General features: G+C 46.8%; 1 protein-coding gene across 2 annotated transcripts in view; it reads right to left on the reverse strand.

Moving 5' to 3' along the window:
* The window catches only part of rnf126 (ring finger protein 126), a 59,450-nt gene extending 55,197 nt beyond the window's left edge, over positions 1 to 4,253 (reverse strand). Inside the window, exon 1 of one of the 2 annotated variants that reach the window (XM_068016231.1) lies at positions 4,142 to 4,253. In XM_068016231.1, coding sequence (XP_067872332.1) covers positions 4,142 to 4,213 — 72 coding nt within the window. In that variant the 5' untranslated portion in view covers positions 4,214 to 4,253. The remainder of the gene's footprint in view (positions 1 to 4,141) is intronic. The other variant, XM_068016232.1, reaches the window with a different exon arrangement.
* Positions 4,254 to 27,515: the final 23,262 nt, after the last annotated feature.

Here is a 27,515-nt window from a genome sequence, read left to right on the forward strand (position 1 = left end):
GGAGGAGAGAAGAGAGAGAGAGAGGAGGAGAGAAGAGAGAGAGAGAGGAGGAGAGAAGAGAGAGAGAGAGGAGGAGAGAAGAGAGAGAGAGAGGAGGAGAGAAGAGAGGAGGAGAGAAGAGAGGAGAGAGAGGAGGAGAGAAGAGAGGAGAGAGAGGAGGAGAGAAGAGAGGAGAGAGAGGAGGAGAGAAGAGAGGAGAGAGAGGAGGAGAGAAGAGAGGAGAGAGAGGAGGAGAGAAGAGAGGAGAGAGAGGAGGAGAGAAGAGAGAGAGGAGAGAGAGGAGGAGAGAAGAGAGAGAGGAGAGAGAGGAGGAGAGAAGAGAGAGAGGAGAGAAGAGAGAGAGGAGAGAGAGGAGGAGAGAAGAGAGAGAGGAGAGAGAGAAGAGGAGGAGAGAAGAGAGAGAAGAGGAGGAGAGAAGAGAGAGAAGAGGAGGAGAGAAGAGAGAGGAGAAAGAGGAGAGAGAGAGAATAGAGAGGAGAAGAGAGAGAGAGAGAATAGAGAGGAGAAGAGAGAGAGAGAGAGAAACTTCAGGGGGCCGAGGGGGAGGGAGAAATTTCGGGAGGGGGAGGGAGAAATTTCGGGAGGGGGAGGGAGAAATTTCGGGAGGGGGAGGGAGAAATTTCGGGAGGGGGAGGGAGAAATTTCGGGAGGGGGAGGGAGAAATTTCGGGAGGGGGAGGGAGAAATTTCGGGAGGGGGAGGGAGAAATTTCGGGAGGGGGAGGGAGAAATTTCGGGAGGGGGAGGGAGAAATTTCGGGAGGGGGAGGGAGAAATTTCGGGAGGGGGAGGGAGAAATTTCGGGAGGGGGAGGGAGAAATTTCGGGAGGGGGAGGGAGAAATTTCGGGAGGGGGAGGGAGAAATTTCGGGAGGGGGAGGGAGAAATTTCGGGAGGCCGAGGGGGGGGAGGGGGAAACTTCAGGGGGCCGAGGGGGGGGGAGGGGGAAACTTCAGGGGGCCGAGGGGGGGGGAGGGGGAAACTTCAGGGGGCCGAGGGGGGGGGGGGAGGGGGAAACTTCAGGGGGCCGAGGGGGGGGGGGGGGGAGGGGGAAACTTCAGGGGGCCGAGGGGGGGGGGGGGAGGGGGAAACTTCAGGGGGCCGAGGGGGGGGGAGGGGGAAACTTCAGGGGGGAGGGGGAAACTTCAGGGGGCCGAGGGGGGGGGAGGGGGAAACTTCAGGGGGCCGAGGGGGGGGGGGGAGGGGGAAACTTCAGGGGGCCGAGGGGGGGGGGGGGAGGGGGAAACTTCAGGGGGCCGAGGGGGGGGGGGGGGAGGGGGAAACTTCAGGGGGCCGAGGGGGGGGGAGGGGGAAACTTCAGGGGGCCGAGGGGGGGGGGGGGGGGAGGGGGAAACTTCAGGGGGCCGAGGGGGGGGGGGAGGGGGAAACTTCAGGGGGCCGAGGGGGGGGGAGGGGGAAACTTCAGGGGGCCGAGGGGGGGGGGGGGGGGAGGGGGAAACTTCAGGGGGCCGAGGGGGGGGGGGGGGGGAGGGGGAAACTTCAGGGGGCCGAGGGGGGGGGAAGGGGGAAACTTCAGGGGGCCAAAAGAGAGAGAGAGAGGGAGAAACTTCAGGGGGCCAAAAGAGAGAGAGAGAGGGGGAAACTTCAGGGGGCCGAGGGGGGAGGGGGAAACTTCAGGGGGCCGAGGGGGGAGGGGGAAACTTCAGGGGGCCGAGGGGGGAGGGGGAAACTTCAGGGGGCCGAGGGGGGAGGGGGAAACTTCAGGGGGGGGAGGGGGAAACTTCAGGGGGGGGAGGGGGAAACTTCAGGAGGGGGAGGGAGAAATTTCAGGAGGGGGAGGGAGAAATTTCAGGAGGGGGAGGGAGAAATTTCAGGAGGGGGAGGGAGAAATTTCAGGAGGGGGAGGGAGAAATTTCAGGAGGGGGAGGGAGAAATTTCAGGAGGGGGAGGGAGAAATTTCAGGAGGGGGAGGGAGAAATTTCAGGAGGGGGAGGGAGAAATTTCAGGAGGGGGAGGGAGAAATTTCAGGAGGGGGAGGGAGAAATTTCAGGAGGGGGAGGGAGAAATTTCAGGAGGGGGAGGGAGAAATTTCAGGAGGGGGAGGGAGAAATTTCAGGAGGGGGAGGGAGAAATTTCAGGAGGGGGAGGGAGAAATTTCAGGAGGGGGAGGGAGAAATTTCAGGAGGGGGAGGGAGAAATTTCAGGGGGCCGAGGGGGGAGGGAGAAACTTCAGGGGGCCAAAAGAGAGAGAGAGAGGGAGGGAGAAACTTCAGGGGGCCAAAAGAGAGAGAGAGAGGGAGAAACATCAGGGGGCCGAGGGGGGAGGGGGAAACTTCAGGGGGCCGAGGGGGGAGGGGGAAACTTCAGGGGGCCGAGGGGGGAGGGGGAAACTTCAGGGGGCCGAGGGGGGAGGGGGAAACTTCAGGGGGCCGAGGGGGGAGGGGGAAACTTCAGGGGGCCGAGGGGGGAGGGGGAAACTTCAGGGGGCCGAGGGGGGAGGGGGAAACTTCAGGGGGCCGAGGGGGGAGGGGGAAACTTCAGGGGGCCGAGGGGGGAGGGGGAAACTTCAGGGGGCCGAGGGGGGAGGGGGAAACTTCAGGGGGCCGAGGGGGGTGGGAGGGGGGTGGGAGGGGGGTGGGGTGGGGGGTGGGAGGGGGGTGGGGTGGGGGGTGGGAGGGGGGTGGGGTGGGGGGTGGGAGGGGGGTGGGGTGGGAGGGGGGTGGGGTGGGGGGTGGGAGGGGGGTGGGGTGGGGGGTGGGAGGGGGGTGGGGTGGGGGGGGGGTGGGGGGGGTGGGAGGGGGGTGGGGGGGGGTGGGAGGGGGGTGGGAGGGGGGTGGGAGGGGGGTGGGAGGGGGGTGGGGTGGGGGGAGGGGGGGAGGGGTGGGGGGAGGGGGGGGGGGGAGGGGTGGGGGGAGGGGGGGAGGGGTGGGGGGAGGGGGGGAGGGGTGGGGAGGTGGGGAGGGGGAGGGGGGTGGGGTGTGGGGAGGGGGGGAGGGGGGAGGGGGGTGGGGGGAGGGGGGAGGGGGGAGGGGGGAGGGGGGTGGGGGGTGGGGGGTGGGGGGGGTGGGGGGGTGGGGGGTGGGGGGTGGGGGGTGGGGGGTGGGGGGGTGGGGGGAGGGGGGAGGGAGAAATTTCAGGAGGGGGAGGGAGAAATTTCAGGGGGCCGAGGGGGGGAGGGAGAAACTTCAGGGGGCCGAGGGGGGAGGGAGAAACTTCAGGGGGCCAAAAGAGAGAGAGAGAGAGGGAGAAACTTCAGGGGGCCAAAAGAGAGAGAGAGAGAGGGAGAAACTTCAGGGGGCCGAGAGAGGGAGAAACTTCAGGGGGCCAAAAGAGAGAGAGAGAGGGAGAAACTTCAGGGGGCCGAGGGGGGAGGGAGAAACTTCAGGGGGCCAAAAGAGAGAGAGAGGGAGAAACTTCAGGGGGCCAAAAGAGAGAGAGAGAGGGAGAAACTTCAGGGGGCCAAAAGAGAGAGAGAGAGGGAGAAACTTCAGGGGGCCGAGAGAGGGAGAAACTTCAGGGGGCCAAAAGAGAGAGAGAGAGGGAGAAACTTCAGGGGGCCGAGGGGGGAGGGGGGAGGGGGGAGGGGGGAGGGGGGGGGGGGGGGGGGAAACTTCGGGGGGAGGGGGGAGGGGGGGGGGGGGAAACTTCGGGGGGGGGGGGGAAACTTCAGGGGGCCGAGGGGGGAGGAGGGGGGGGGGGGAACTTCAGGGGGCCGAGGGGGGAAACTTCAGGGGGCCGAGGGGGGGGAGGAGGAGGGGGGGGGAGGAGGAGGGGGGGGGAGGGGGGGGGAGGAGGAGGGGGGGGGAGGAGGAGGGGGGGGGAAACTTCAGGGGGCCGAGGGGGGAGGGGGGAAACTTCAGGGGGCCGAGGGGGGATCTTCAGGGGGCCGAGGGAGGGAGAGAGAAACTTAAGAAAATATAAAGTTTGAGAAACTTCAGAGACAAGTTTGTGGCTGCTCTGTTTTGCAGTGAGCAATCAGCCCGTCCGCGCCTGCGCACTGCAGTGGGAACACTATGTGGCAGGCGGACGCTATTGGGCAGCGGTTCGGGCCCGGCTCGTGTTACCCAGGAGAGGACACAGGCTGCGCGTTTACCGGCTCGGCCCTCTCTCCCTAAACCATCCGCCTCCCATACCCGCCAGCGCCGCCCGACATCCAAACGTAGCTTCGAGAAAGGTTTACTCACCGGCAGCCTGGGGAGAATCTCGACCGAACAGCGGTGGCAGAAAAAGCGAGAGAGTGAGGAAGCCTCCGCCATATTCACGTAAATCCGCCACAGTGACGTACAATACGGCTGCCCTGGCGTGTCAAACATATTACATCATACGCCAATTGTGACGTGCTTGCATCTGTCAATCACAGGATTGTGTTACAAAGTGGATCTCCGTGTATGTCTCTTCTGTTGTGTTCTGTGTGCTTTGTTACCATTATAATTTAACCCAAGTCCCACTCCAGGGCTTCAGCACAAAAATCTAGGCTGATACTCCAGTGCAGTACTGAGGGAGCACCGCACTGTCTGAGGGTGAGTGCTGAGGGAGCGCCGCACTGTTGGAGGGTTAGTGCTGAGGGAGCGCCGCACTGTTGGAGGGTTAGTGCTGAGGGAGCGCCGCACTGTCGGAGGGGCAGTGTTGAGGGAGCGCAGAACTGTTGAAGGGGCAGTATTGAGGGAGCGCTGCACTGTCGGAGGGGCAGTACTGAAGGAGCGCCGCACTGGCGGAGGGTCAATGCTGAGGGAGTGCCACGCTGTCAGAAGGTGAGTGCTGATGGAGTGCCGCACTATCGGAGGGTCATGGCTGAGGAAGCACCGCATTCGGAGGGTCAATGCTGAGGGAGCTCCGCACTGTCGGAGGGTCAGTGTTGAGGAAGCGCCGAACTGTTGGAAGGGTAGTATTGAGGGAGCGTCGTACTGTCGGAGGGGCAGTGCTGAGGGAGCATCGAACTATCGGAGGGTGAGTGCTGAGGGAGTGCCACACTGTCGGAGGAGCAGTACTGAGGTAGCGCAACACTGTCTGAGGGTGAGTACTGAGGGAGCGCCGCACTGTCTGAAGGGTGAGTACTGAGAGAACGCTGCGCTGTCGGAGGGTGAGTGCTGAGGGAGCGCCGCACTGTCGGAGGGTGAGTGCTGAGGGAGCGCCGTACTATCGGAGGGGTAGTACTGAGGGAGCGCCACACTGTCGGAAGGGCAGTACTGAGGGAGCGCCACACTGTCGAAGGGGCAGTACTGAGGGAGCGCCGCACTGTCGGAGGGTCAGTGCTGAGGGAGTGCCACGCTGTTGGAGGGTGAGTGCTGAGGGAGTGCCACACTGTCGGAGGGTCAGTGCTGAGGGAGTGCTACGCTGTCGGAGGGTGAGTGCTGAGGGAGTGCCACACTGTCGGAGGGTCACTACTGAGGGAGCGTCGCATTCGGAGGGGCAGTATTGAGGGAGTGCCACACTGTCGGAGGGGCAGTACTGAGGGAGCGCCGCACTGTCAGAGGGTCAGTGCTGAGGGAGTGCTACGCTGTCGGAGGGTGAGTGCTGAGGGAGTGCCACACTGTCGGAGGGTCACTACTGAGGGAGCGTCGCATTCGGAGGGGCAGTATTGAGGGAGCGCTGCACTGTCGGAGGGGCAATACTGAGGGAGTGCCACACTGTCGGAGGGTCAGTGCTGAAGGAGCGCCACATTGTCGGAGGGTGAGTACTGAGCGAGCTCTGCACTGTCGGGGGGTCAGTACTGAGGGAGTGCTCTGCTGAGAGAGCACAGCCTTGTCAGGGGGCAGTACTGTGGGAGTGCTGTACTGTCGGAGGATCAGTACTGAGGGAACTCCGCACTGTCAGAGGGTAAGTACTGAGGGAGCCCTGTACTGAAGGAGTGCCGCACTGTTGGAGGGTGAGTACTGAGGGAATGCTGCACTATTGCAGGTGCCGTCTTTCAGATGAGGCGTTAAAGCAAGGCCCGATCTTTTTGCTTGGGTAGATGAAAAAGATCCCGTGGCACTATTTCGACGTAGAGCAGGGACAGTTATTCCCTGGTGTCCATTCCAATATTTATCCCACAATCAGCATCTCAAAAAAAGAGATTATCTGCTGAGTATCACATTGCTGTTTGAGGGAGTTTGCTGTGTGCATACTGGCTGCTGCATTTCCTGCATTACAACAGTGACTGCACTTCAAAAAGTACTTCATTGGCTGTAAAGCGCTTTGAGATGTCTGGTGGTCATGAAAGACACTGTATAAATGCAAGTCATTTTTTTCTTATTATTATGGGAAGTTTAATGACAGACTTGGCAAGTGTCACTCTTTTTAAATGTAAAATGGCAAATTGTATCACAAAATCAACACAGCTCCCTGTACTTAAATGTGAATGATGAGCTTCTTTTTCATCATTGGATAAACAATGTTATTCCAGCCCTTTTCCCCCCAATTTTAATTGTGCTGCTTATTTTTCTCTTAACCTTTTCAGTAGTGTTATGACCAGGCAAGAAAGGCATCTAGGGGTCCCTCTCAGCCTTCACTTGGTCTTACTGTAACAGGGTTTAATTTTAAACACACCGTGTTTTTAGCACCCCCTTGGTGAATCCTTGTTCACTGCTTTCCAATTATAAGGCAAAGAAACCAGCACAAACAGGTTTTCTTAGATTTAAAGAAGAAAAGTGAAATTTATTAAAACTTAACCTCAAATTCGGTTAACGCTAATGGATATATGACGTGCCCACGCTAGCATACGCGATACACACATGCAGATAGGGACAGAAAAGAGCAGAAGAAAAAAATAAAGTGGAAAGGTTTGAGACAATATCTGAAGAGTTGTTACGGTTCTTCGAGCTCACTGTAAAGTGAGCTTATAGGTAATTCTTGCTTTTCATTGGGGCCCAGTATTCTTCTTAAACCTTGTTCACTGTAGGAGACTTTTCTCTCTTGGGGCTTTTGTGTCTTCAATGGATTCTGAAGCTGGTGAGAAAGAGATGGGAGCAGACAGAAGAGGCTGCGGCAAGCCAGTCAGGAGAGATCTTTTCTATCCAGGAGCAAAGATCTTCTTGCCAGTTCAAACACTGTCTCTACAATTTAAAACTCCCCAAGTTGGCCAGCAGGGTGGTGACGTGACTGACTGGTTTGACCAGGTATTTTCTGTGTATTGTATGGGAGGAAGGAATAGTTCCTTTGTTATAACACTGTCTGCTAATATGAAAATATGTATTTCCAGCCAGAGGCCTGGCAATTCCTTGTAACAGACCTTCTCTTCTTCCCAGCAACAACTTGAAATTTAATGTCCATGTGGCAAAATTAATGTGCCTCATTCTTGGCAGGAAGGGGCCTGCATGACAGTAGCTACAACAAGCCTCTCTCATTTATACAGTGTCTTTAATGTAGATGAATGTTCCAAGGTGCTTCACCAAGTTCCCTTCAAACAAGAATGGACAAAGAGCCAAAGAAAGAGATATTAGGACGACCAAACATTTTATTGAAGTGGGGGGTTTTAAGAAGGATCTTAAAGAAGCAAAATGAGGTGGAGAAGCGGAGGGGTTTAGGGAGGGAATTCCCGAGCATGGGGTCTAAGCAACTGAAGCCACTGATGCCAGCGGCATGGCGAAGGGAGGGAAGGATGCTCAGTGAGGGTAAGGAGAGTGGGGTTGGAGGAGGTTACAGAGATAGAGAGTGGTGAGGTCATGAAGAGATTTAAAAATGAGGATGAGATTTTTAAATTTGAGATATTGGGGACGTGGAGCCACTGTAAGTCAGTGATGATTAGAGTGATGGTTGAATGGAACTTGGTGCAAGATAGTATACATGTAGCTGAGTTTTGGATGAGCTGAGGGTGGGAGGCCGACTAGCACGGAATTGGAATAGTCAAAAATGAAGATAATAAAGACATGGATGAGGTTTCAGCAGCAGATAGGCTGAATTAGATAGAGGTGAAGGTGGAAGTAGTGATGGAGAGGATATGGGGTCAGAAGCTGATGGTACAAGAACTAGGGAACACAGATTTAAGGTTTGGGGCAAGTGATGCAGGGGGATATGAGGAAGAATGTTTTTACGCAGCGAATGGTAATGAATGGTAATCTCTGGATTATTATCTGAGCCACGTGCAAATTGGCATAGGGTAAATAAGATTAGAGAGATAAATGTGCCGCTCAAAGATTGGTATGGGAGAAGTGGGTTCCGGTTCATGGGGCACTGGCATCCTTACTGGGGAAAGTAGAGGCTGTACCATTGGGTGGACTTCATCTGAACCGTGCTGGGACCAGTGTTCTAGTGAGTCATATAACTAGGGAAGTAGAGAGGTCTTTAAACTAAATAGAGTGGGGAAGGGATCATGTAGGGGAAGATTGAATTAATTAAAGGAAAATGAAAAGGCAATAGATCAAGATAGCCATAAAGGTAATGATGATCAGAGTATAGTTGGAGGGGACAGTGATTGCAAACTTAAAAGTGTGCCAGCAGAGAGGGCCAGAGTTTGCAAAAACAGTTTAAAAAAAAAATGAATTACGGGCTCTGTATCTGAATGCCTTCAGCATTCACAACAAAACAGATGAATTGTCAGCTCAAATTGAAATTCATATGTACGTCCTGATAGCTATTATAGAGATGTGGCTACAAGGAATCCAAAGCTGGATCTGAATATCCAAGGGTGTGTGACATTCAGGAAGGACAGGAAGCTGGAAAAAGGTGGTGGGGTAGCTCTGTTTATTAAAGAAGGCTTTTGTACTGTAGTGAGAGATGACCTTAGTTCTAAAGATCAAGACATAGAATCAATTTGGGTGGAACTAAAAAACAACAAGGGGCAGAAGACATTGGTCTGAGTTGTTTATGGGCCACCAGACAACAGTGGTAATGTAAATCACAGTATAAATCAGGAAATTAGAGGTGCATGTAACAAGGGTAATACAGTACTCATTGGGGATTTCAATCTACTTATACACTGGGTTAATTGTATGTGTACTAATGTTGTGGAAGACGAATTCTTGGAATGTATTCTAGAGCAATACATCGAGGAACCAACTAGGGAACGGGCTATATTAGATCTAGTATTGTGCAATGAAAAAAGGCTAATTAATAATCTTGTAAAGGAGCCTTTAGGAAAGAGCGACCATAATAAGACAGAATTTTCCATTTAGTTTGAAAGTGATGTAGTTCAATCAGAAACAAGGTTATTAAATCTCATGAGAGTGCATCGAGTTTTTTTAAAAAATATGTTTTTAAGGACTAATTTAAATTGTGGAAATGAATTCATTTGGAAGTCAGCAGAAATATTGGACTTTGTTTTTTTCACTGGGGTCATTGAAAGGACACTTTACTGTGTAAACAATTACTGGATGAATCAAGGAGTGATAAAAACAACCTTTACTGGAGATCATCTGCCTTAAGATAAATAAACAATAGGAACCCTTGGACTAAGGGGAGATGTTTACAGAGAAGCCACATATCAAGGTTTATGGAGGTCAGGAGGTTGACTTTCTGTTTGGGGTTTGGATTTTGTTTTCAGTTCAGTTCAGTTGGGGTGTGAACTGTTTTGAAGACAGTTGAAGATCAGTCTGCCAAGGAAAAAACACACAACTCATCTCTTTCCTCCTGTTGCTGAGAAAACCCTGCAGGTTCACTGTGATAACCAAAACCCTTGATGCCACATTTCTCCTGAGAAGCTGGAAAAAACCTGCTAGATTAATTCTCAATGCCGCCTGAAAAGAACTACTCCAGAAAAGATCCCAGTGACCCGTCCATGTGTACTCAGATGCCAGACCAAAAGGGACAACTGACATCTTTCCATATCTTTTTTTCTCTTCAAGAATTAGCAAATATTTGGCCAAGGTTTTTTTTTGTAACAGAGCTCTGCAGAGAGAATTTACTTATTCTTTTCAGTGTGTTTGTGAGCTTGTATGTGGGGGATTTAAAAGAGGAACTTTCATATTTCAATCTGTGTGTTAATGCTTTGCTTTGTTACTGGATAAGTCTTGTTTTTATAATGAACTGATAATTTTATTAAAGAAACCTGGTTGATGTGTTTTATTCTGTGATAAAGAGTAAAGTATATGATTGACCATATCAGTAATTGGGTAAACATTTTAAAAATATGTGTTGTGACCTGTGGAAAAGTGGGACTGGAAAAGACAACGCACTCCTCCCACCTCGGTTGGTAACACTAAGCAAAGGAAACTATGAAGGTGTGAGGGCACATTGGCTATGGTGGATTGGGAAACAGCATTAAAAGGTATGACAGTACACAGGCATGGTTAACATTTAAAGAAGTAATACATAGTTTACAACAAAAATACATTCCTTTAATGAATAAAAACCCAGCAAGGAAAGTATTCCAACCATGGCTAACAAAAGAACTCAAGGATTGCATTAGAGCAAAGGAAGAGGTGTATAATGTTGCCAAAAAACGGTAAGCCTGAGGATTGGAATCTTTTCAGAATTCTGCAAAGGAGGACCAAGAAAAAGATTAAGAAAGGGAAAACCAAATATGAAAGTAAACTAGCGAGAAACATAAAAACAGACTGTAAAATCTTCTATTAGCATGTAAAAAGGAAAAGATTAGTGAAAACAAATGTGGATCCATTACAAGTGAAGTCAGGAGAATTTATAGTGGTGAATAAGGAAATGGCAGAGAAACTAACCAAATACTTTGTGTCTGTCTTCATGGAGGAAAATACTAATAACCTCCCAGAAATAATGGAGAATCAAGGGACTAGTGTAAATGAGGAACTGCAAGATATTTAATGTTAGTAAAACAAAAGTACTAGAGAAATTAATGGGGCTAAAATAGATAAATCCCCAGGACCTGATGATCTACATCCCAGAGTGTTGAAAGAGGTGGCTGTAGAGAAAGTAGATGCATTGGTGGTCATCTTTCAAAATTCTATAGACTTTGGAATAGTTCCTGAAGATTGTAAGGTAGCAAATGTAACCCCACTATTTAAGAAAGGAGGAAGAGAGAAAACAGGGAACTACAGACCTGTTAGCCTAACATCAATCATAGGGAAAATGCTAGAATCTATAATAAAGGATGTGATAACGCTATGACTCTAAGTTCAGCTTGGGGACGCCAATATTGTCCGGTTCAGGTTGAGAGATTACCAATGGAGGGAGATAGAATCAACAAGAGTACAGAGTTTGTGGCGGGGCTTAAAGACAAAGGCTTTGGACTCAGCTACCACTCCTTGGCCCAGTATAATATATAAATCAATCTTTCTCAGACAATGTTTCCCTCACTTTCAAAATTGGTGTCATCAACTCCCTATTAAAATATCAATACTCAACCCATCCATCATTTTCAACTGCCCCATCTGTCACATTTGTTTTCTCTCTAAGATACTTGAATGTATCATCATCATCACCCAATTGTCTCCCACTTCCCTCTCAACTCATTGTTTAGATTTATTCAATCTTCTTTCCATCCATCCACAGGCACTAAGAACACCCTAGTCAAAATCATCAGCTGTATCCTGCATGCCTCGGAATTTGGCATTTCATCCTTTCTGATCCTTCTCAAGCTTCCTGTGACCTTAGATAGGGTCAACCACTCCATCCTTCTCCACTGCTGTTTTCATCGTCTACCTTCAGGAGACTACTCTTTTCATTGTTTCATTCCTAAGCAGCTTGATGATGGCCAATACATCTCCTGCAACAACTTCTGCAGTCATCTCTCCCGCACCCTAAGGTTGAATTCTTGTCTGTCTCCTGTTCACTTACTGTCTCGAATCTGCATTATCCTTAAGCATAGAGTTAGCATTCAGATAAAAACACACTCAGCTTTACCTCTTCACCACCAGCCTTGTACGATTATACGACTGTTGCTGTGCTGTCCGACTACCTGCCTATCATCAAGCCACGAATGAATTAAAGTTTTCTCTAGCTTCACTCTCTACAATCCTCCGATTTATCCAGAACTCTGTTGGCTGTATCCCATCTTTTGTAGTAAGTCTCGCTCAGTCACCATGCCTCTCCTCACTAATCTCTAATGGATCCCTTTCCTCCAGTGCTTCGGATTCAATATCTTCATCTCCATCTACAAAACCGTTTGCTGCTTAACTTCATCTTTCCTCTGCAACCTGCTCCAAACCTGTGACCCTTTTCACACTCTACAGTCTTCAAGCTCTGTCACATCCCTCTGTCTGAGGTAGAGTTATTTCTAGCTCACAAAAACAAGACTGAGTCACTCTGTGCAACACATGCTTGAAACCTTGTACTAAAGGCCGGCTACCCAACCCGAACCTGACGGGACCCGACGACATGTGTTGGGTTCATGTTGGGTCGCACTTCCGGGTCCAGCATTTGGGCTCGGGGCAGGTCGGGCTGGATCAGACACGCTCTATCACCACCTCAGGTAAGTGGCTCCACTGTTAATTTACTTTTTGGACTTGAAAGGTGGTTTTGTTACAGTTATTTTAAGCTTGTGCAGTTAAGGAACAAAATGAAAAACGAAAGGTAGGTTAACTGATGGTCAGGTCGGGTAGGGCAGGGCGTTGGAAAAATTGAAAGGACTCAGGCCGGGTCGGGCTCAAGGTTAGATGTGGTTCTGTCTGGTTCAGGTTGGGTTTCATTTGCAGACCCGAGCCAGCTTTTACCTTGTACCTTAGTGTCCGATACCAACTCCCATACCAGTTTCTCGTGCAGACTGAACTCAGCCACAGAGAGCTTCAGTATTCTGTTTGATCAGGTCAAACACCAAAACAGTATATTTCTACCTCTGAAATATTGCTCTTCTTTGTACCTATCTCACCCCTACAGGTGCTGAAAATCTCATTCACACTTCGATCACCTCCAACCTAGTTTTAATTTTGACCTTAAAGATAAAGAGCTGAATTCCAGAGGTGAGGTTAGAGTGCTGCTCTTGACATCAAGGCAGCATTTGACCAAGTGTGGCATCAAGGAGCCCTAGCAAAACTGAAGTCAATGGGAATCAGGGGACAAACTCTGCACTGGTTGGAGTCACACCAAGCAAATAGGAGGTTGGTTGTGGTTATTGGAGGCCAATAATCTTAGCCCCGGGACATCGCTGGGTAGTGTCCTAGGTCCAACCCTCTTCTGCTGCTTCATCAATGACCATTCCTCCATCATAAGCTCAGAGTGGGGATGTTCGCTGATGATTGTGCAGTGTTCAGTACCATTCGTAACTCCTCAGATACTGAATCAGTCTGTGTCCGCATGCAGCAAGACCTGGACAACATTCAGGCTTGGGCCAATAAGTGGCAAGTAACATTTGTGCCACACAAGTGCCGGTCCATGACCATCTTCAACAAGAGAGATTCTAACCATCTTCCCTTGATGTTCAACAGCATTACCATCGCTGAATCCCTCAGCATCAACATCCTGGGTGTTACCATTGATGAGAAACTCAAATGGACCAGCCATATAAGTAATAATAAATAAAGACAGAAAATGCAGGAAATACTCAGCAGGTCTGGTAGCATCTGTGGAGAGAGAAACAGGGTTAATAGTTCAGATCGATGACCTCTAATCAGAACTGGGTAAAGTTAGATATGTAATAGGTTTTAAGCAAGTGAAAGGGGAGTGGGTGGAAGAAGAACAGAAGTGAAGGTCTGTGATGGGTAGAAGACAGGAGAGATTAAATGACAAAAGAGTTGGTGGTACAGGACCAAAGGGAATGGTAATGGGACAAGTAAAGAAACAAAAGGTGTGTCTAGAGGAAGTGTGAGTGGCAGAATGATGGAGAGCTGCCATTTGAAAGCAAAAACAAGGGGGAAATGAGTCTAAAATCAAAACTTGCAAAGAAAAAGGAAACAAAGCAGAGTTTATGGTATGAAGTTGTTGAACTCAATGTTGAGTCCAGAAGGTTGTAGAATGCCAAATTCAAAAGATGAGGTGCGGTTACTTGAGCTTACATTAAGCTTCATTGGAACATTGCAGGAGGCTGAGAACAGAGAGGTCAGTGTGAAAGCAAGATGGAAAATTACAATGACAGGTGATTAGAAGCTCAGGGTTGTGATTGCAGACTGAACGGAGGTGTTCCGCAAAGTGGTCACCCAATCTAAGTTTGCTCTCGCAATGTAAAGCAGAATGCATTGTCAGTAGTGAATACGGTATACTTAATTGAAAGAAGTACACTGTTTAACTTGTAAGGGGTATTTGGGGCCTTGGATGATGAGGAGCAAGAAGGTAAAATGGCAGGTGTTGCATCTGCTGCGCCTGCATGGAAAGGTACCATGGGAAGAGGAGGGAGTGGTGGGGCCAATGAAGAGTGGATCAGGGTATCACAGAGGGTACAATCCCGTTGGAATGCTGAAAAGGGAGGGGAAAATGCATGGTGGCATATTACTGGAGGTGGCAGAAATGGCAGAGGATGATATGTTGAATACAGAGGCTGGTGGATGGAAGGTGAGGATGAAGGGAACCCTATCATGGTTCTGGGAGGGAGGGGAAGGGGTAAGAGCAGAAGTGCGGGAAGTGGGATGGATATGGTCGAGGGCCCTGTCAACCATGATGGGTGGACATATTGGAAGCACTGGTATGGAAGGTTGCATCATCAGATGTGACAGAGATGGGGAAAGTGGAATGGAGTCCTTACAGGAAGCAGAGTGAGGAAGTGTAGTCAAGGTAGCCGTAGGAGTCCGTAGGCTTTTAGTGAATATTCATTGATAGCCTACCCCAGAAATGGAGACAGAGAAGTCGAGGAAGCGAAGGGAAGAGTCAGAGATGGACCACATGAAGGTGAGAGAAGGGTGGAAATTAGAAGCAAAGTTGATGAAATTTTCCAGTTCAGGGCGAGAGCAGGAAACAGCACTGATACAGTCATCAATGTACCAGAAAAAGAGGTGAAGGAGAGAAGGACTGGAACAAGGAATGTTCCACACTTCCCAAAATAAGGCAGGCATAGCTAGGACCCATGTGGGTACACATAGCAACACTTTATTTGGAGGAGTTAAAAGGAGAAGTTGTTCAATATAAGAACAGGTTCAGCCAGGCGGAGGAGGGTGGGTGGTGAATGGAGACTGGTTGGGCATCGTGTGGCTATAAGAGCAGGTCAGAGGCTGCGAATTCTGCGGAAAGTAATTCACCTTCTGACTCCCCAAGACCTGTCCACCATCTACAAGGCAGAGGTCAGGAATGTAATGGAATAATCTCCACTTGCCAGGATGAGTGCAGCTCCAACAACACTCAAGAAACCCAACACCATCTAGGACAAAGCAGCCTGTTTGGTCGACACGCCATCCACCACCTTCAACACTCACTTCCTCCGCCACCAGTGCATAGTGTGTGCCATCTACAAGATGCACTGAAGCAACTTGCCAGGCCTCCTTTGACAGCAACTTCCAATCCAATGACATCTACCACCTAGAAGGACTAGGGCAGCAGTCGCATAGGAGCATGACCATCTGCAAGTTCCCCTCCAAGCCACACACCATCCTGAATTTAAATTCACTCAATTAAACAAATCTGGAAGAAAAATCTAGTATCAGTAATGGTGACCATGAAATTACTGAATTGTCATTAAAAGCCATCTGGTTCAGCTGCCGTCCTTACCTGATCTGGTCTATATGTGACTCCAGACATACAGAAATGTGGTTGATTCTTAATTGCCTTCTGAATTGGCCTGGCAAGCCATTCGGTCATATAGGGCTGGGCAATAAATGCTGGCAATGCCCACATTCCATGAGTGAATGCAAAGAAAAATCCTGAATCCTGCTTCTCACTAAATTGTTGCCTGTGTCTCTTTTGCCAGCCTTTTTGAATATGGCCAGGATATTAGTCTTTCTCCAATATACTGAACCCTCCCTGTGAATCCATCATTGACTCCCTTATAGTCAGTTCCCTCCACCCATCCTTACTCAGCACTCTGGGATAAATGCCATCTATCCCTGGGGCTTTATTTGTTCAGAGTCCATTTAACCTCTTTAGGACTTCCAGCTCATTAATAACAAAGTTGATTATACTCACGATATCTTTGTTTGGAGATGGAATGTTGCTCATGTCTTCCCTTGTGAATACTAGAAGGAAGTATTCATTCAGAGTATTTACTATTTTATGCTCATCCGTAGTTTCAAGCCTATTAGTGTCTTCAACATTCCCCCCTGCTCTCATGCTCATATCTCTGTGCTGGGATTGCTGCAGTGTTCCAGTGAACATCAACGCAAGCTCGAGGAACAGCATCTCATCTACCGATTAGGCACACTACAGCCTGCCAGACTGATCATTGAGTTCAATAATTTCAGAGCATGACAGCCCCCCATTTTACTTTCATTTTTAGTTGTTTTTTCTTTTTTACATTTTTTACAACCTTTTTTTGCATTTATTTAATTTTATCTTTGTTTGTTCAGTTTGCTTACCCACTGTTTTTTTTCATGTTTGCACTTGCTGCTGTTCAATATTCAGTCCGTTATCACCTTTTCAGTACTAATGCTTTGTCTTTCAACACACCATTAACATATTGTTTGCCTTTGCTCCATGACCTTTTGGTCAGCTATGTGGCCTTGTCCAATCTACATCTTCTCCTTTGTTATCTCTTGCCCCACCCCTACCTCACATGCTTATAACCTGTGACATTTTTAATATTTGTCAGTTCCGAAGAAGGGTCACTGACCCGAAACGTTAACTCTGCTTCTCTTTCCACAGATGCTGCCAGACCTGCTGAGTGGTTCCAGCATTTCTTGTTTTTATTTCAGATTTCCAGCATCCGCAGTATTTTGCTATTATTCTATTAGTGTCTTTTACTGCTCTCATCTTTTCTCTGACTGCCCTCCTATTTTACTGGAAGAATTTTTTTTAACTTATGGTTAGTGTTAGTGGCTGTGCCTTTATCCAGGTCTCTCTTTCCTCCTCTGGTCTGCCTTTTAACATGTTTCTGCATTTTCTCCATGGAGTGTCAGCCCTGGTTGATTTGGTCGCACTCTCACCTCTGAGTCACAAGGTTCTGAGTTCAAATCCCACTCCAGGACTCGAGCACAAAAGTCAAGGTTGACACTCCAGTACAGTATTAAGGAAGTGTCAGAGGAGCTGTCTTTTGGATGAGACATTAAACCAAGGCCCCATCTGCCTGCTCGGATGGATAGAAAAGATCCACCCCATGGCACTATTTCCAAAAAGAGCAGTGGCGTTATCCCTGGTGTCCTGGCCAATATTTATCCCTCAATCAACGTCATAAAAGAACAGATTATCTGGTCATTATCACATTGCTGTTTGTGGGAGTTTGCACTGTGCAAATTTGCTGCTGCGTTTCCTACATTACAACAGTGACTACACTTCGAAAAGTACTTTATTGGCTGTAAAGTGCTTTGAGATGTCTGGTGGTCATGAAATAATTGCAAGTCCTGCTTTTTCTTATGTTTGTACCAATGAGCCACTTCTCTTTTCTCCTTGTAGGATTTTTACAGCCTATATTTCCTCTTTATCTCACTTTAAATTTGTTTGCTAATCCATTAGCTTTGTAAGAGTTTGTTGGTTTTTGGAATTTTTTTTTGCAAGTCGGTTCTACTGATCTGCCGTGATTTCAGGGGAAGCGCCAGAAAAATGTCTGTTTTACACTGTTTTTCCAGGGTTTTCATTGATCTTCCATAAAAATTATGGTGGGGCTGGGACAGTCTCCCACTGAAATTCCAGGCATATATCTTTAAAGGTGTCCCATTTGTCTTCTACTAAGATGAATGACCTCCCCCAATTTATTTCCTTTAGTTGCTTCTTCACTTCAACAAACTTCATCAAACATTTTAAAGTTATGTACCTGGCTCCTAGTCTAAGTATTTCTGAATCTCAGATCATGTCAAATTTTATCACTGTTTGGCCAATTGCCCCATGTCCCCCACTAGTTCTGTGTTCATTGTCCATCCCTTAAATTCTTTGCATCTACATGCACCTTTTAGATCCGTGTGGTTTCTTTTTGCATGCTGTTATGAAAGTGCTTCTGTTTTTGTTTAAAATATTTTTTGAGGATTCAGTCAAACTGAAGAAATTTTTTTTTCAAGCGGGTCATCAAGAGAATACTGAAAGGACTTGTTTGACAACATTTACTGGTTGTCACATGACTCAAGTTAAAAATAGAACAGAAACCCTGGTAACTGGGGGAAGATGTGTGCAGAACTTTCTGTTTCTGGCTTCACTTTTGAATTGTTTGGAGTTGGGAAAGAACTGTTTAAAAGGGGTTGGAGTTTTTTAAAAAGCTGAAGGACAGAACCCCAGCTCAGCCCAGCCTGTACCATCTCTCTAAAAAGCCTGCAGAAAAAGCAAGAGAACTTCCAAGGAGAGAAGTGAATTCCCAAGGAAGGAGAGAAGACTACAACCCAGCTCAGCTTTCAGCACCTCTCTAAAAGCCCTGAGAAATCGACTGTGTCAACTCATCTCATCTCCTGTCTTTGAAGAAAAGCCTGCTAAATTAATTCTCAATGCCGCCTGAAAAGAACTGTTCTAAAAGATCCCTGTGACATGTCTATGTGTACTCGGAGGCCAGACGGTGTGCCAGTTTTAGAACACAACATATCTCATCTGCTGTTTTCTGCAAGAATGAGCAAATATTCAGCCTAAGTGAGGTTTTTTTGTCTGTAACAGAGCTCTAAACAAAAATCCCTTTTAATTTTCTGGTTAACTGGTGTGTGTGTGTGTGTATGAAGGGCTAAGGTAAAAGGGGAACTTTAATATTTCAATCTGTGTGTTTATGCTTTACTTCATTACTGGTTAAGACTTGTTTTATAATAAACTGATAATTTGTTGTTCATTAAAGAAATCTAGTTAGTGTTTTTTTATTTTGGGAAAATTAGAGTGTATGATTGACCATATCGGTAAGTGGTAAAATTTAAATATATGTTGTGACCTGTGGAGAAGTGGAACTAGAATAACCAGTGCATTCCTCCCACTTCGGTCATAACAATACAAATAATAACTAGCTACAAAATGCTTTCAACAGCCTTCAATAGTGTAGAATGTTCTGTCCAGCTCGATGGTAAACAGTTCATGAAGACATTTTTATTAACTTTGAACAAATTCAAAAAATATATGGTTATGGCATTTACTATATGACATTAAATATGTTTTCAATTCAGCCAGTTGTGTTTACCATCATGCAAGTTTGACATTTAAACATGCATCAGATTAAATTTTCTTTAATCACTTTCAAATCTCTTTAAATGACAGAAGGGATGGAATTTCCCCTCAGTTTTCCAAAAGTTTTTCCTGGCCTTTGTAGCATATTATTGTTAAAGTAAGCTGCTTTAGGAGCAGCTTTAGCAATAAGCCAACACTGGAACTTGGGTAAGTAGTTAGTATAAGATTAGGAATGCTGGACCTGAGAAGGTGATCCATATAGGAACAATTATGTCTGGTTGAGGAGAGGGAGTAGTTTAGAATTGAGCCTGTAGTGAAGTTTAGAAAGGTGTCATGTAGGCCCCCACCTGCCAAGAATGAGGCACATATATTTTCGCCACATAGATATTAAATTTTAAAATTGTTACTGGGAAGAAAAGAAGGCCTATTACAAGGGGTTGCCAAGCCCCTGGCTGGAAAGACTTTTTTTCATACTAGCAGACAGTGTTGGAACAAAGGAACCAGTCCCTGCCCCAATACACAAAAAGAGACCTGGTCAAACCAGTCAGTCACGTGACCACCTGCTGGCCAACTAGGGGAGTTTTAAATTGGAGAAACAGTGTTTTGAAGACAGAAAGCTGTTTGCTCCTGGACTGCAAAGACCTCTCTCCTGCCTGCTGTCATCTTTCTCATGGAACTGAAACCCATTGAAGACATATGAACCCCAAGAGAGAAAAGTCTCCTACAGTGAACAAGGTTTAAGAAGAATACTGGGCCTCAACGAAAAGCAAGACTACCTACAATCAAGGACTCTGCAGCAAGCTCAAAGCACAGTATCAAAAACCCCTCTTCAGAAATTGCCTCAAACCTCTCTATTTTTCTTCTACTCTTTTCTGAGTCTATTTGCATGTGCGTATGCATGCTAGCATGGGGGGGGGGGGGGGGGGCAGCGTGTATCCGTAGGCGTTAACCAAATTAGAGTATAAGTTTAAGTTTTAATAAACTTCACTTTTCCTCTTTAAACCTAAGAAAGCCTGTTTGTGCTAATTTCTTTGCCTTATAATTGGGAAGTGATGAACAATGATTCACCAAGGGGGAGCTCAAAACACAGTGTGTTTAAAAATTAAAACCCTGTTACAATAAGAACAGGTGAAGGTTAAAAGGGACTCCAAGACACCTTTCTCACCTGGTCGTAACAAAGGGCAGAATAATTGCCAGCAGAGGTGTAACTGGAGTTTTAACAGTATACTAATTTCATAATTACTGCTAAACACCCTCACTGGCCCTGAAAAGATAATTTTATATTTGTGGAATGTCAAATTTCTCCATAATCAACAAAATCCACATTTTAAGAAAAAATTAAGAGTTTGTTTATCTTTATTTTATCTTCTTTCTTAATCCAATCATCGTTCTTTCTGAAAATTTAAAAGGGAAGGATATTAAATGCTTTTAATTTCCTGGTTTGCTTTGTGTGAATACTTCAATGTGATTGGCAAGTTACCTGATTGTTGACATCATTGTAGCTGGTCGCCAAAACATCCCCTTGACTTGGCGCCAGACTTAAACTGGCGTCGGGAAAGGTGAAAGCCATGCCACAGAGATCGCCAGATCTTTGTGGGCAGCTTTCTTCAAGGTCAGCTTCACTACTGACCTTAAAATCCAGGCCAAAGTATTCAAACACTAATATCCAACTGTGTCATTTCAGAACCTAGCTCTGATTTTCTGGAAAAGGTGCTTTTTTTTTCCTTTGGGGAGGGAAGAACTGAAACAAAACAAACCTCAGCAAAGCCCAAAAAAAAAACTTACACAGTACTAGCCTTAATTATATTCATAGTGCCTGTGGGACAAATTAAGTTGCATGTTTTAACCAGTTGTGTTTTATGATGACTATCCAACACTGTAATAAAATAATTCCTGTACCTCATAATGGAGATTGTTTTTGTTGCTGTTAGCCTTGAGATTAACGCAGGTGTCATTTTTCCATTAAATTATTTTTTTCAAATTTGAAATCAATTGTTAGAATGTGTCACTAGCTGAATATTTACAATATCGTGTGCATTGAAATAAATTATGAAAATTAGCACAAGGTAATTAGTTAAAAGATAAATTATTCCCATAAATAACCGTAGTAAACTCATCGCTGAAATGTATTATTCTGTAGACCTTTATTGGTGAAATAGTTTCTGTAATTGCATTTTATCAACCTACCTATAGAGGGTGCTTTAAGCACATGGAATAACTTCTGTGTGCGAGAGAGTATCAATTGAGTCGAAAATATTTCCACAAGGTTGCTATCACAATGGCAAAGTCACTGCACAAAGCATTGGCAATAACTAAAAATAATAATATGTATTCATTCAAATTAATCTTTCAATCAAAAATATATAAGTATTTCAAATGTCATGTGTCAGCTATGGCTCAGTGAGTAGCACTCTTGTCTCTGAGTCAGAAGGTTGTGGATTTAAGCCCCACTCTAGGACTTGAGTGTGAACATCAAAGCTGACACTCCAGTGCTGTACTATTGGGAAAGGTGCTGTTTTTCTGATAAACCAAAGCTATGTCTGCTCTCTCAGGTGGATGTAAAAGATTCTGCAGCACTATTTTGAAGAAGAGCAGGGGAGTAATTCCTGGCCTCCTGGCCAATATTTATACCTTAGTCAACATTACAAAAACATTATCTGGTCATTATCACATTGCTGTTTGTGGGAGCTTGCTCTGAGCATATTAGCTGCCGCGATTTGTACCTTACCACAATGACTACACTTCAAAAATACTTAATTGGCTGTAAAGTGCTTTTGAACATCCTGTGGTCAGTGAAAGGCACTATATAAATGCAAGCCTTTCTTTATAAGGAGTAGTGTGATCCATAAATATCTCTCTTCAAAAGGTTGAATATAACATACTCTTGAGTTTTTTACTCACGCATCTATATAACCACCTGGGGAGATATTTATCATGTCACTGCCCGAGACTGCTCCTCAGTACATTATCAGTTTCACTGGACATCAGAATTTTGCATTTTTCTGTTTCGTGACTGGGCTTTCACTCATTTCAAGACAATCCTTAACAATAAATGAGAAATTTCAGATTTAGTATTATGCTCGTGATAAATGATTGGGTGTGCTGTATGTAATACTGAACTGAGAGCTGATAGTGACCATGGTGCACAGGAGACCCAAGTTATCTCTTTTAGCATGCTATCCAGTGCAGATGAAGAAGCTGATCCCATGGCCATCTGATCAAACAGCAAATCAAGGCTTAACCTGTTTTTGTCTATGACGTAACCAGACCTTCACACATCTTCACTTTATTTGGCTGCTGAAAAATTGTATTTGTAGACCGTTTCATCCCAATCAGAAACTATATTTTTCAATGTTGATTCAACCTGACACCTGGGAAATTCGAATTACAATAAACCAGTTTGACATTTATTTTAACTGATTGCAAAGGAAAGTCTGTGGGTGTACCTATTGTTCAAATTGCACCCTGTACTGCATGTAGATAAATAATACAATTTCAAAAATGTTTAGTTTTTTTTTATAAAACATTGATTAATCTGAAATAAAAACAGAAAATACTGGAAACGCTTAGCAGGTCAGGACACAGGAATGCAGTTTAATGTTTCAGATCAAACATTTTATTCTCCTCAAGAGATCGAAAAGTTAGGGAGAGCTCATGGCAATCTGAGCTATGTGTGGTCAATGAGTATTCATACACTTTCATATTGATCAAATTATGCAGCATATTTACTGCCATATTGGCATACTGCCAATGATTGATACTGGAATGAAATAGGAATAATTTTGAAAAGTTTACAACAAACTAAGGGGAAACAAAACTTAGAGCGATGAAAGGTTCAGGTTATCAAGAGTCATAACAGATTGATTGAATTGCATTCATTTTTCTTTTGATTTTCTGAGTGATCATTGCAATTTAAATAAATAAATACAGATTTTGCTGCTCACGATGTTGTCTCTAATATAGAAAAGAAAGTGCTGGAAGTACTCAGCAGGTCTGGCAGTATCTATGGAGAGAGAAACAGGGGCTGGAATTTTACCCCCCCACCCCCCCCAAAAGAACAGGAAGGTGATGGGGGGGGGGGGTGCGTAAAATGGAGCGGGAGACTCGGGGGGCCCTTACGCTCCTGTTTTCACTGCAGGGACTAAGAGCTGCTGGCCCGCTGTTTGGCCGGCAGCTCATTAGGCGGGACTTCCTGCCTCAATTCTTCATAAGCAAGGGGTTAGAAGGTTATCAGGGGTAGGTGGAAATGTGGAGTAATCAGTTCAGCCATGAACTTATTGAATGGTGGAGCAGGCTCGATGGGCCATGGCCTACTCCTGCTCATAATTCGTATGTTCCCAACCTGCTCCCACCTCTGCCACCACATTACGCAGGGCGGGGGCTGTGAAAAACGGCCTGCCCGCCCCAGTCCAATCAAGGCCCTTAAGTGGTCACTTAAGGGCCTCCACCCGCCGCCATGGGGAATTTACCCATGGCTGGTCAGGCGGCCCAGGCCCGAGAGAAGCTGTTTGGCCGGCAGCTCCATTAGGCGGGACTTCCTGCTTCAAGTGGGTGGAAGTCCCGCCTAAGACCAATTAAAGGCTGGGGAACTGCAAAATGTGGATCGGATCCCGAGGCCAGGCGGAGACGGGTTTGCCATTGACTTTTCAGTCGGTGGACAGCTACTGTCCGGCGAGGGAAAAATCCCGGCCAGAGTTAATGTTTCAGGCTGATGACCTTTCATCATAACTGGCAAAGATTAGAAATGTAATTGGTTTTGAGCAAGGGAAAGCGGGGGGCGGGGGAGATGAACAAAAGAGAAGGTCTGTGATAGGGCGAATGACGGGAGAGATTAAATGACAAAGATGTCATGGAAAAAAAGGCAAAGGGAGTGGTAATAGTTGTAGTAAAAGACAAAACATTTGTCCAGAGAGAGTGTTAATGGCAGAATAATGAACAACTCTGTCTGAAAGCAAAAACATGGAAAACAAGTTTAAGACCAGGTCATGGTCTGAAATTGTTGAACTTAATGTTGAGTCCAGAAGGCTGTAAAGTGCCTAGTAGGAGGATGAGGTGTTGTTCCTTGAGCTTGCATTGAGCTTCACTGGAACACTGCAGCAGGCTGACAGAAATGTGAATGCAAGATGGTGAATTAAAATGCCCAGCAACCGGAAGCTCATTGTCATCCTTGTGAACTGAATGGAGGTGTTCCGCAAAGCAGTCACCCAATCTGTGTTTGGTCTCCCCAATGTAGAGGAGACCGCATTGTGAGCAGCGAATACAGTATACTAAATTGAAAGAAGTAGAACTAAATCCCTGCTTCACCTGGAGGGAGTGTTTAGGGCCTTGGATGATGAGGAGAGAGGAGGTAAAAGGTCACCTCCTGCAATTGCATGGGAAGGTGCCGTCGGAAGGCGTCGAGGTGTCAGGGGTGATGGAGGAGTGGACCAGGGTGCCGCAGAGGGAACAGTCCCTTCGGAATGCTGACAGGAGAGGGGAGGAGAAGATGTGCTTGGTGGCGGCATCAGGCAGGAGGTGGCGGAAATGGCGGAGGATGATCTTTTCGATGTGGAGGCTGGTGGAGTGTAAAGTGAGGACAAGGGGAATCCTGTTGTGGTTCTAGGAGAGAGAGGAAGAGGTGCGGGCAGAAGTGCAGGAAACGGGTCGGACATCGTCAAGGGTCCTGTCAACCATAGTTGGGGGGGAGGGGGAATCCTCGGCTGAGGGAAAAGGAAGACATATCAGAAGCGCAATTGTGGAAGGTTCCATCATCAGAACAGATGAGATGGAGAAACTGGGAGAATGGAATGGTGTCCTTACAGGAGGCAGGGTGTGAGAAAGTGTAGTCGAGGTAGCTATGGGAGTTGGTGGGCTTATAATGAAGATTAGTAGACAGCCTATCCCCAGAAATGGAGACAGAGAAGTCAAAGAAGGGAAGGCAAGTGTTGGAGATTGACCATGTGAAGTTGAGAAAAGGTTGTAAATTGGAAGTAAAGTTGATGAAGTTTTCCAGATCTGGACGAGAGCAGAAAACTGCACCAATACATTCATCACTGAACCTCCTCTATATTGGGGAGGCAAAATGCAGAATGAGTGTTCGCTTTGTGGGACACGTCCTTTCAGTCCTCAAGTGTGACCCAAGCGTCCAGCTGCTTGTCATTTTAGTTCTTCGCTCCTCTCCCGCTCTGACTTCTCTGTCCTCAGTCAAATACACTGTTCTGCTGAATCTCAATGGAAACTCAAGGAACAATGTGTTATCTTTAGATTAGATACCTTATAGCCTTCCAGACTCAACACTGAGTTCAGCAATTTCAAATCATAATCACTGCTCCCACTTTTTTGGACAGTAACTGTCAGTAATGATTCTACTATTCTCATTTATCCCTCCTCTAGACCCATCTTTTGTTTCTTTACTTGTTCCATTATCACCCCATTTTGCCTTGCACCATCATCCCCTTTAACCTCTCCTGCCTTTCACCCTATCACAGACCTTGTGTTCTTTCCTCCCCCGCCCCCCAACCTTTCCCTTCCTCTGTATTTGCTTAAAACGTGTTACTTCCCTAACTTTTTCCCGTTCTGATGAGAGGTGATCGACCTGAAATGTTAACCCTGTTTCTCTCTCCACAGATGCTCCCTGACCTGCTGAGTATTTCCAGTATTTTCTGATTTTTTTTTGCTTCAAATGTCCTGCTTCTGCAGTATTTTGCTTTTGTAATACAACTCTTATTTGATTGAATAACTCTCAATCATCAGCAGTGATGGAAGGTGTCATCAACAGTGCCATCAAGTGGCACTTGCTTAGCAATAACCTGCTCAGTGACGCTCAGTTTGGGTTCCACCAGGGCCACTCAGCTCCTGACCTCATTACAGCCTTGGTTCAAACATGGACAAAAGAGCTGAACTCAAGAGGTGAGGTGAGAGTGACTGCCCTTGACATCAAGGCAGCATTTGACCGAGTATGGCATCAAGGAGCCCGAGCAAAACTGAAGTCAATGGGAATCAGGGGGAAAACCTTCCGCTGGTTGGAGTCATACCTAGCGCAAAGGAAGATGGTTGTGGTTGTTGGAGGTCAATCATCTGAGCTCCAGGGCATCACTGCAGGAGTTTCTCAGGGTAGTGTCCTAGGCCCAACCATCTTCAGCTGCTTCATCAATGAACTTCCTTCAATCATAAGGTCAGAAGTGGGGATGTTCGCTGATGATTGCACAATGTTCAGCACCATTCGTAACTCCTCAGATACTGAAGCAGTCCGAGTAGAAATGCAGCAAGACTTGGACAATATCCAGGCTTGGGCTGATAAGTGGCAACTGATAATCGTGCCACTCAAGTGCCAGGCAATGACCATCAAGAGAGAATCTAACCATCTCCCCTTGACATTCAATGGCATTGCCATTGCTAAATCCCCCACTATCAACATCCTAGGGGCTATCATTGACCAGAAACTGAACTGGAGTAGCCTTATAAATACTGTGGCTACAAGCGCAGGTCAGAGGCTAGGAATCCTACAGCGAGTAACTCACCTGCTGACTCCCCAAGGCCTGTCCACCATCTACAAGGCACAACTCAGGAGTGTGATGGAATACTCTCCACTTGCCTGGATGGGTGCAGCTCCAACAACACTCAAGAAGCTCGACACCATCCAGGACAAAGCAGCCCGCTTGATTGGCACCCCATCTACAAACATCCACTCCCTCCACCACCGATGCACAGTGACAGCAATGTGTACTATCTACAAGATGCACTGCAGCAATGCACCAAGGCTCCTTAGACAGCACTTTCCAAACCCGCGACCTCTACCAAATAGAAGGACAACTAGAAGGCATGGGAACACCATCACCTGCAAGTTCCCCTCCAAGTCACACACCATCCTGACTTGGAACTATATCGCCGTTCCTTCACTGTCACTAGGTCAAAATCCTGGAACTCCCTTCCAAACAGCACTGTGGGTGTACCTACCTCCCATGGACTGGAGTGGTTTAAGAAGGCAGCTCACCACTACCTTCTCAAGGGCAATTAGGGATGGGCAGTAAATGCTGGCCTGGCCAGCGATGCCCACATCCCATGAATGAATTTTTTAAAAAGAAATATTTGGGGATTTGATTAAGTTATTGAATCAGTTAAGTTCCATAGCATTGAATTTTTAAGCAAATCTAATCAAACTTCAAGTCTGATTATCCATTTTTTTTCTCTTTTCATCAAAGTATATAATGTAATGCTGGCGAATGATGCAATTTTCCACTCTGTTACCCAGTGTTAGTATTGAGCGCTCCAGAGCACTTTTGGTGCTTACAAATAGTGACTTCAGCAGATTACAAGATGTATTTTAAAACTCCCTGTGCTGTTAGAATCTTAGCCTTAACCCTGAAAGAGAAAGATAATTTAAAAAAACAATATGTGGTTCCCATAGAAAGGGGACATGGCATAACATATCTACTAACAGACCATATAAAGTGTTTAGGAGGAATTACAAGGGGCTGAATTTTACAGACCCCCTGACGTCGGGGGTCATGGCAGGGAGGGGCCGGAAAATGCCTCCGGAGAGGGCCACCATGCATCCCGACGTCGTGAGGGTCCGGCCCGGTATTGCCAGAGGCGGCAAGGCCTCGTGGTGGC

The sequence above is a fragment of the Heterodontus francisci genome, chromosome 36 (genome assembly GCF_036365525.1).
Source record: "Heterodontus francisci isolate sHetFra1 chromosome 36, sHetFra1.hap1, whole genome shotgun sequence".
Lineage (NCBI taxonomy): Eukaryota > Metazoa > Chordata > Chondrichthyes > Heterodontiformes > Heterodontidae > Heterodontus > Heterodontus francisci.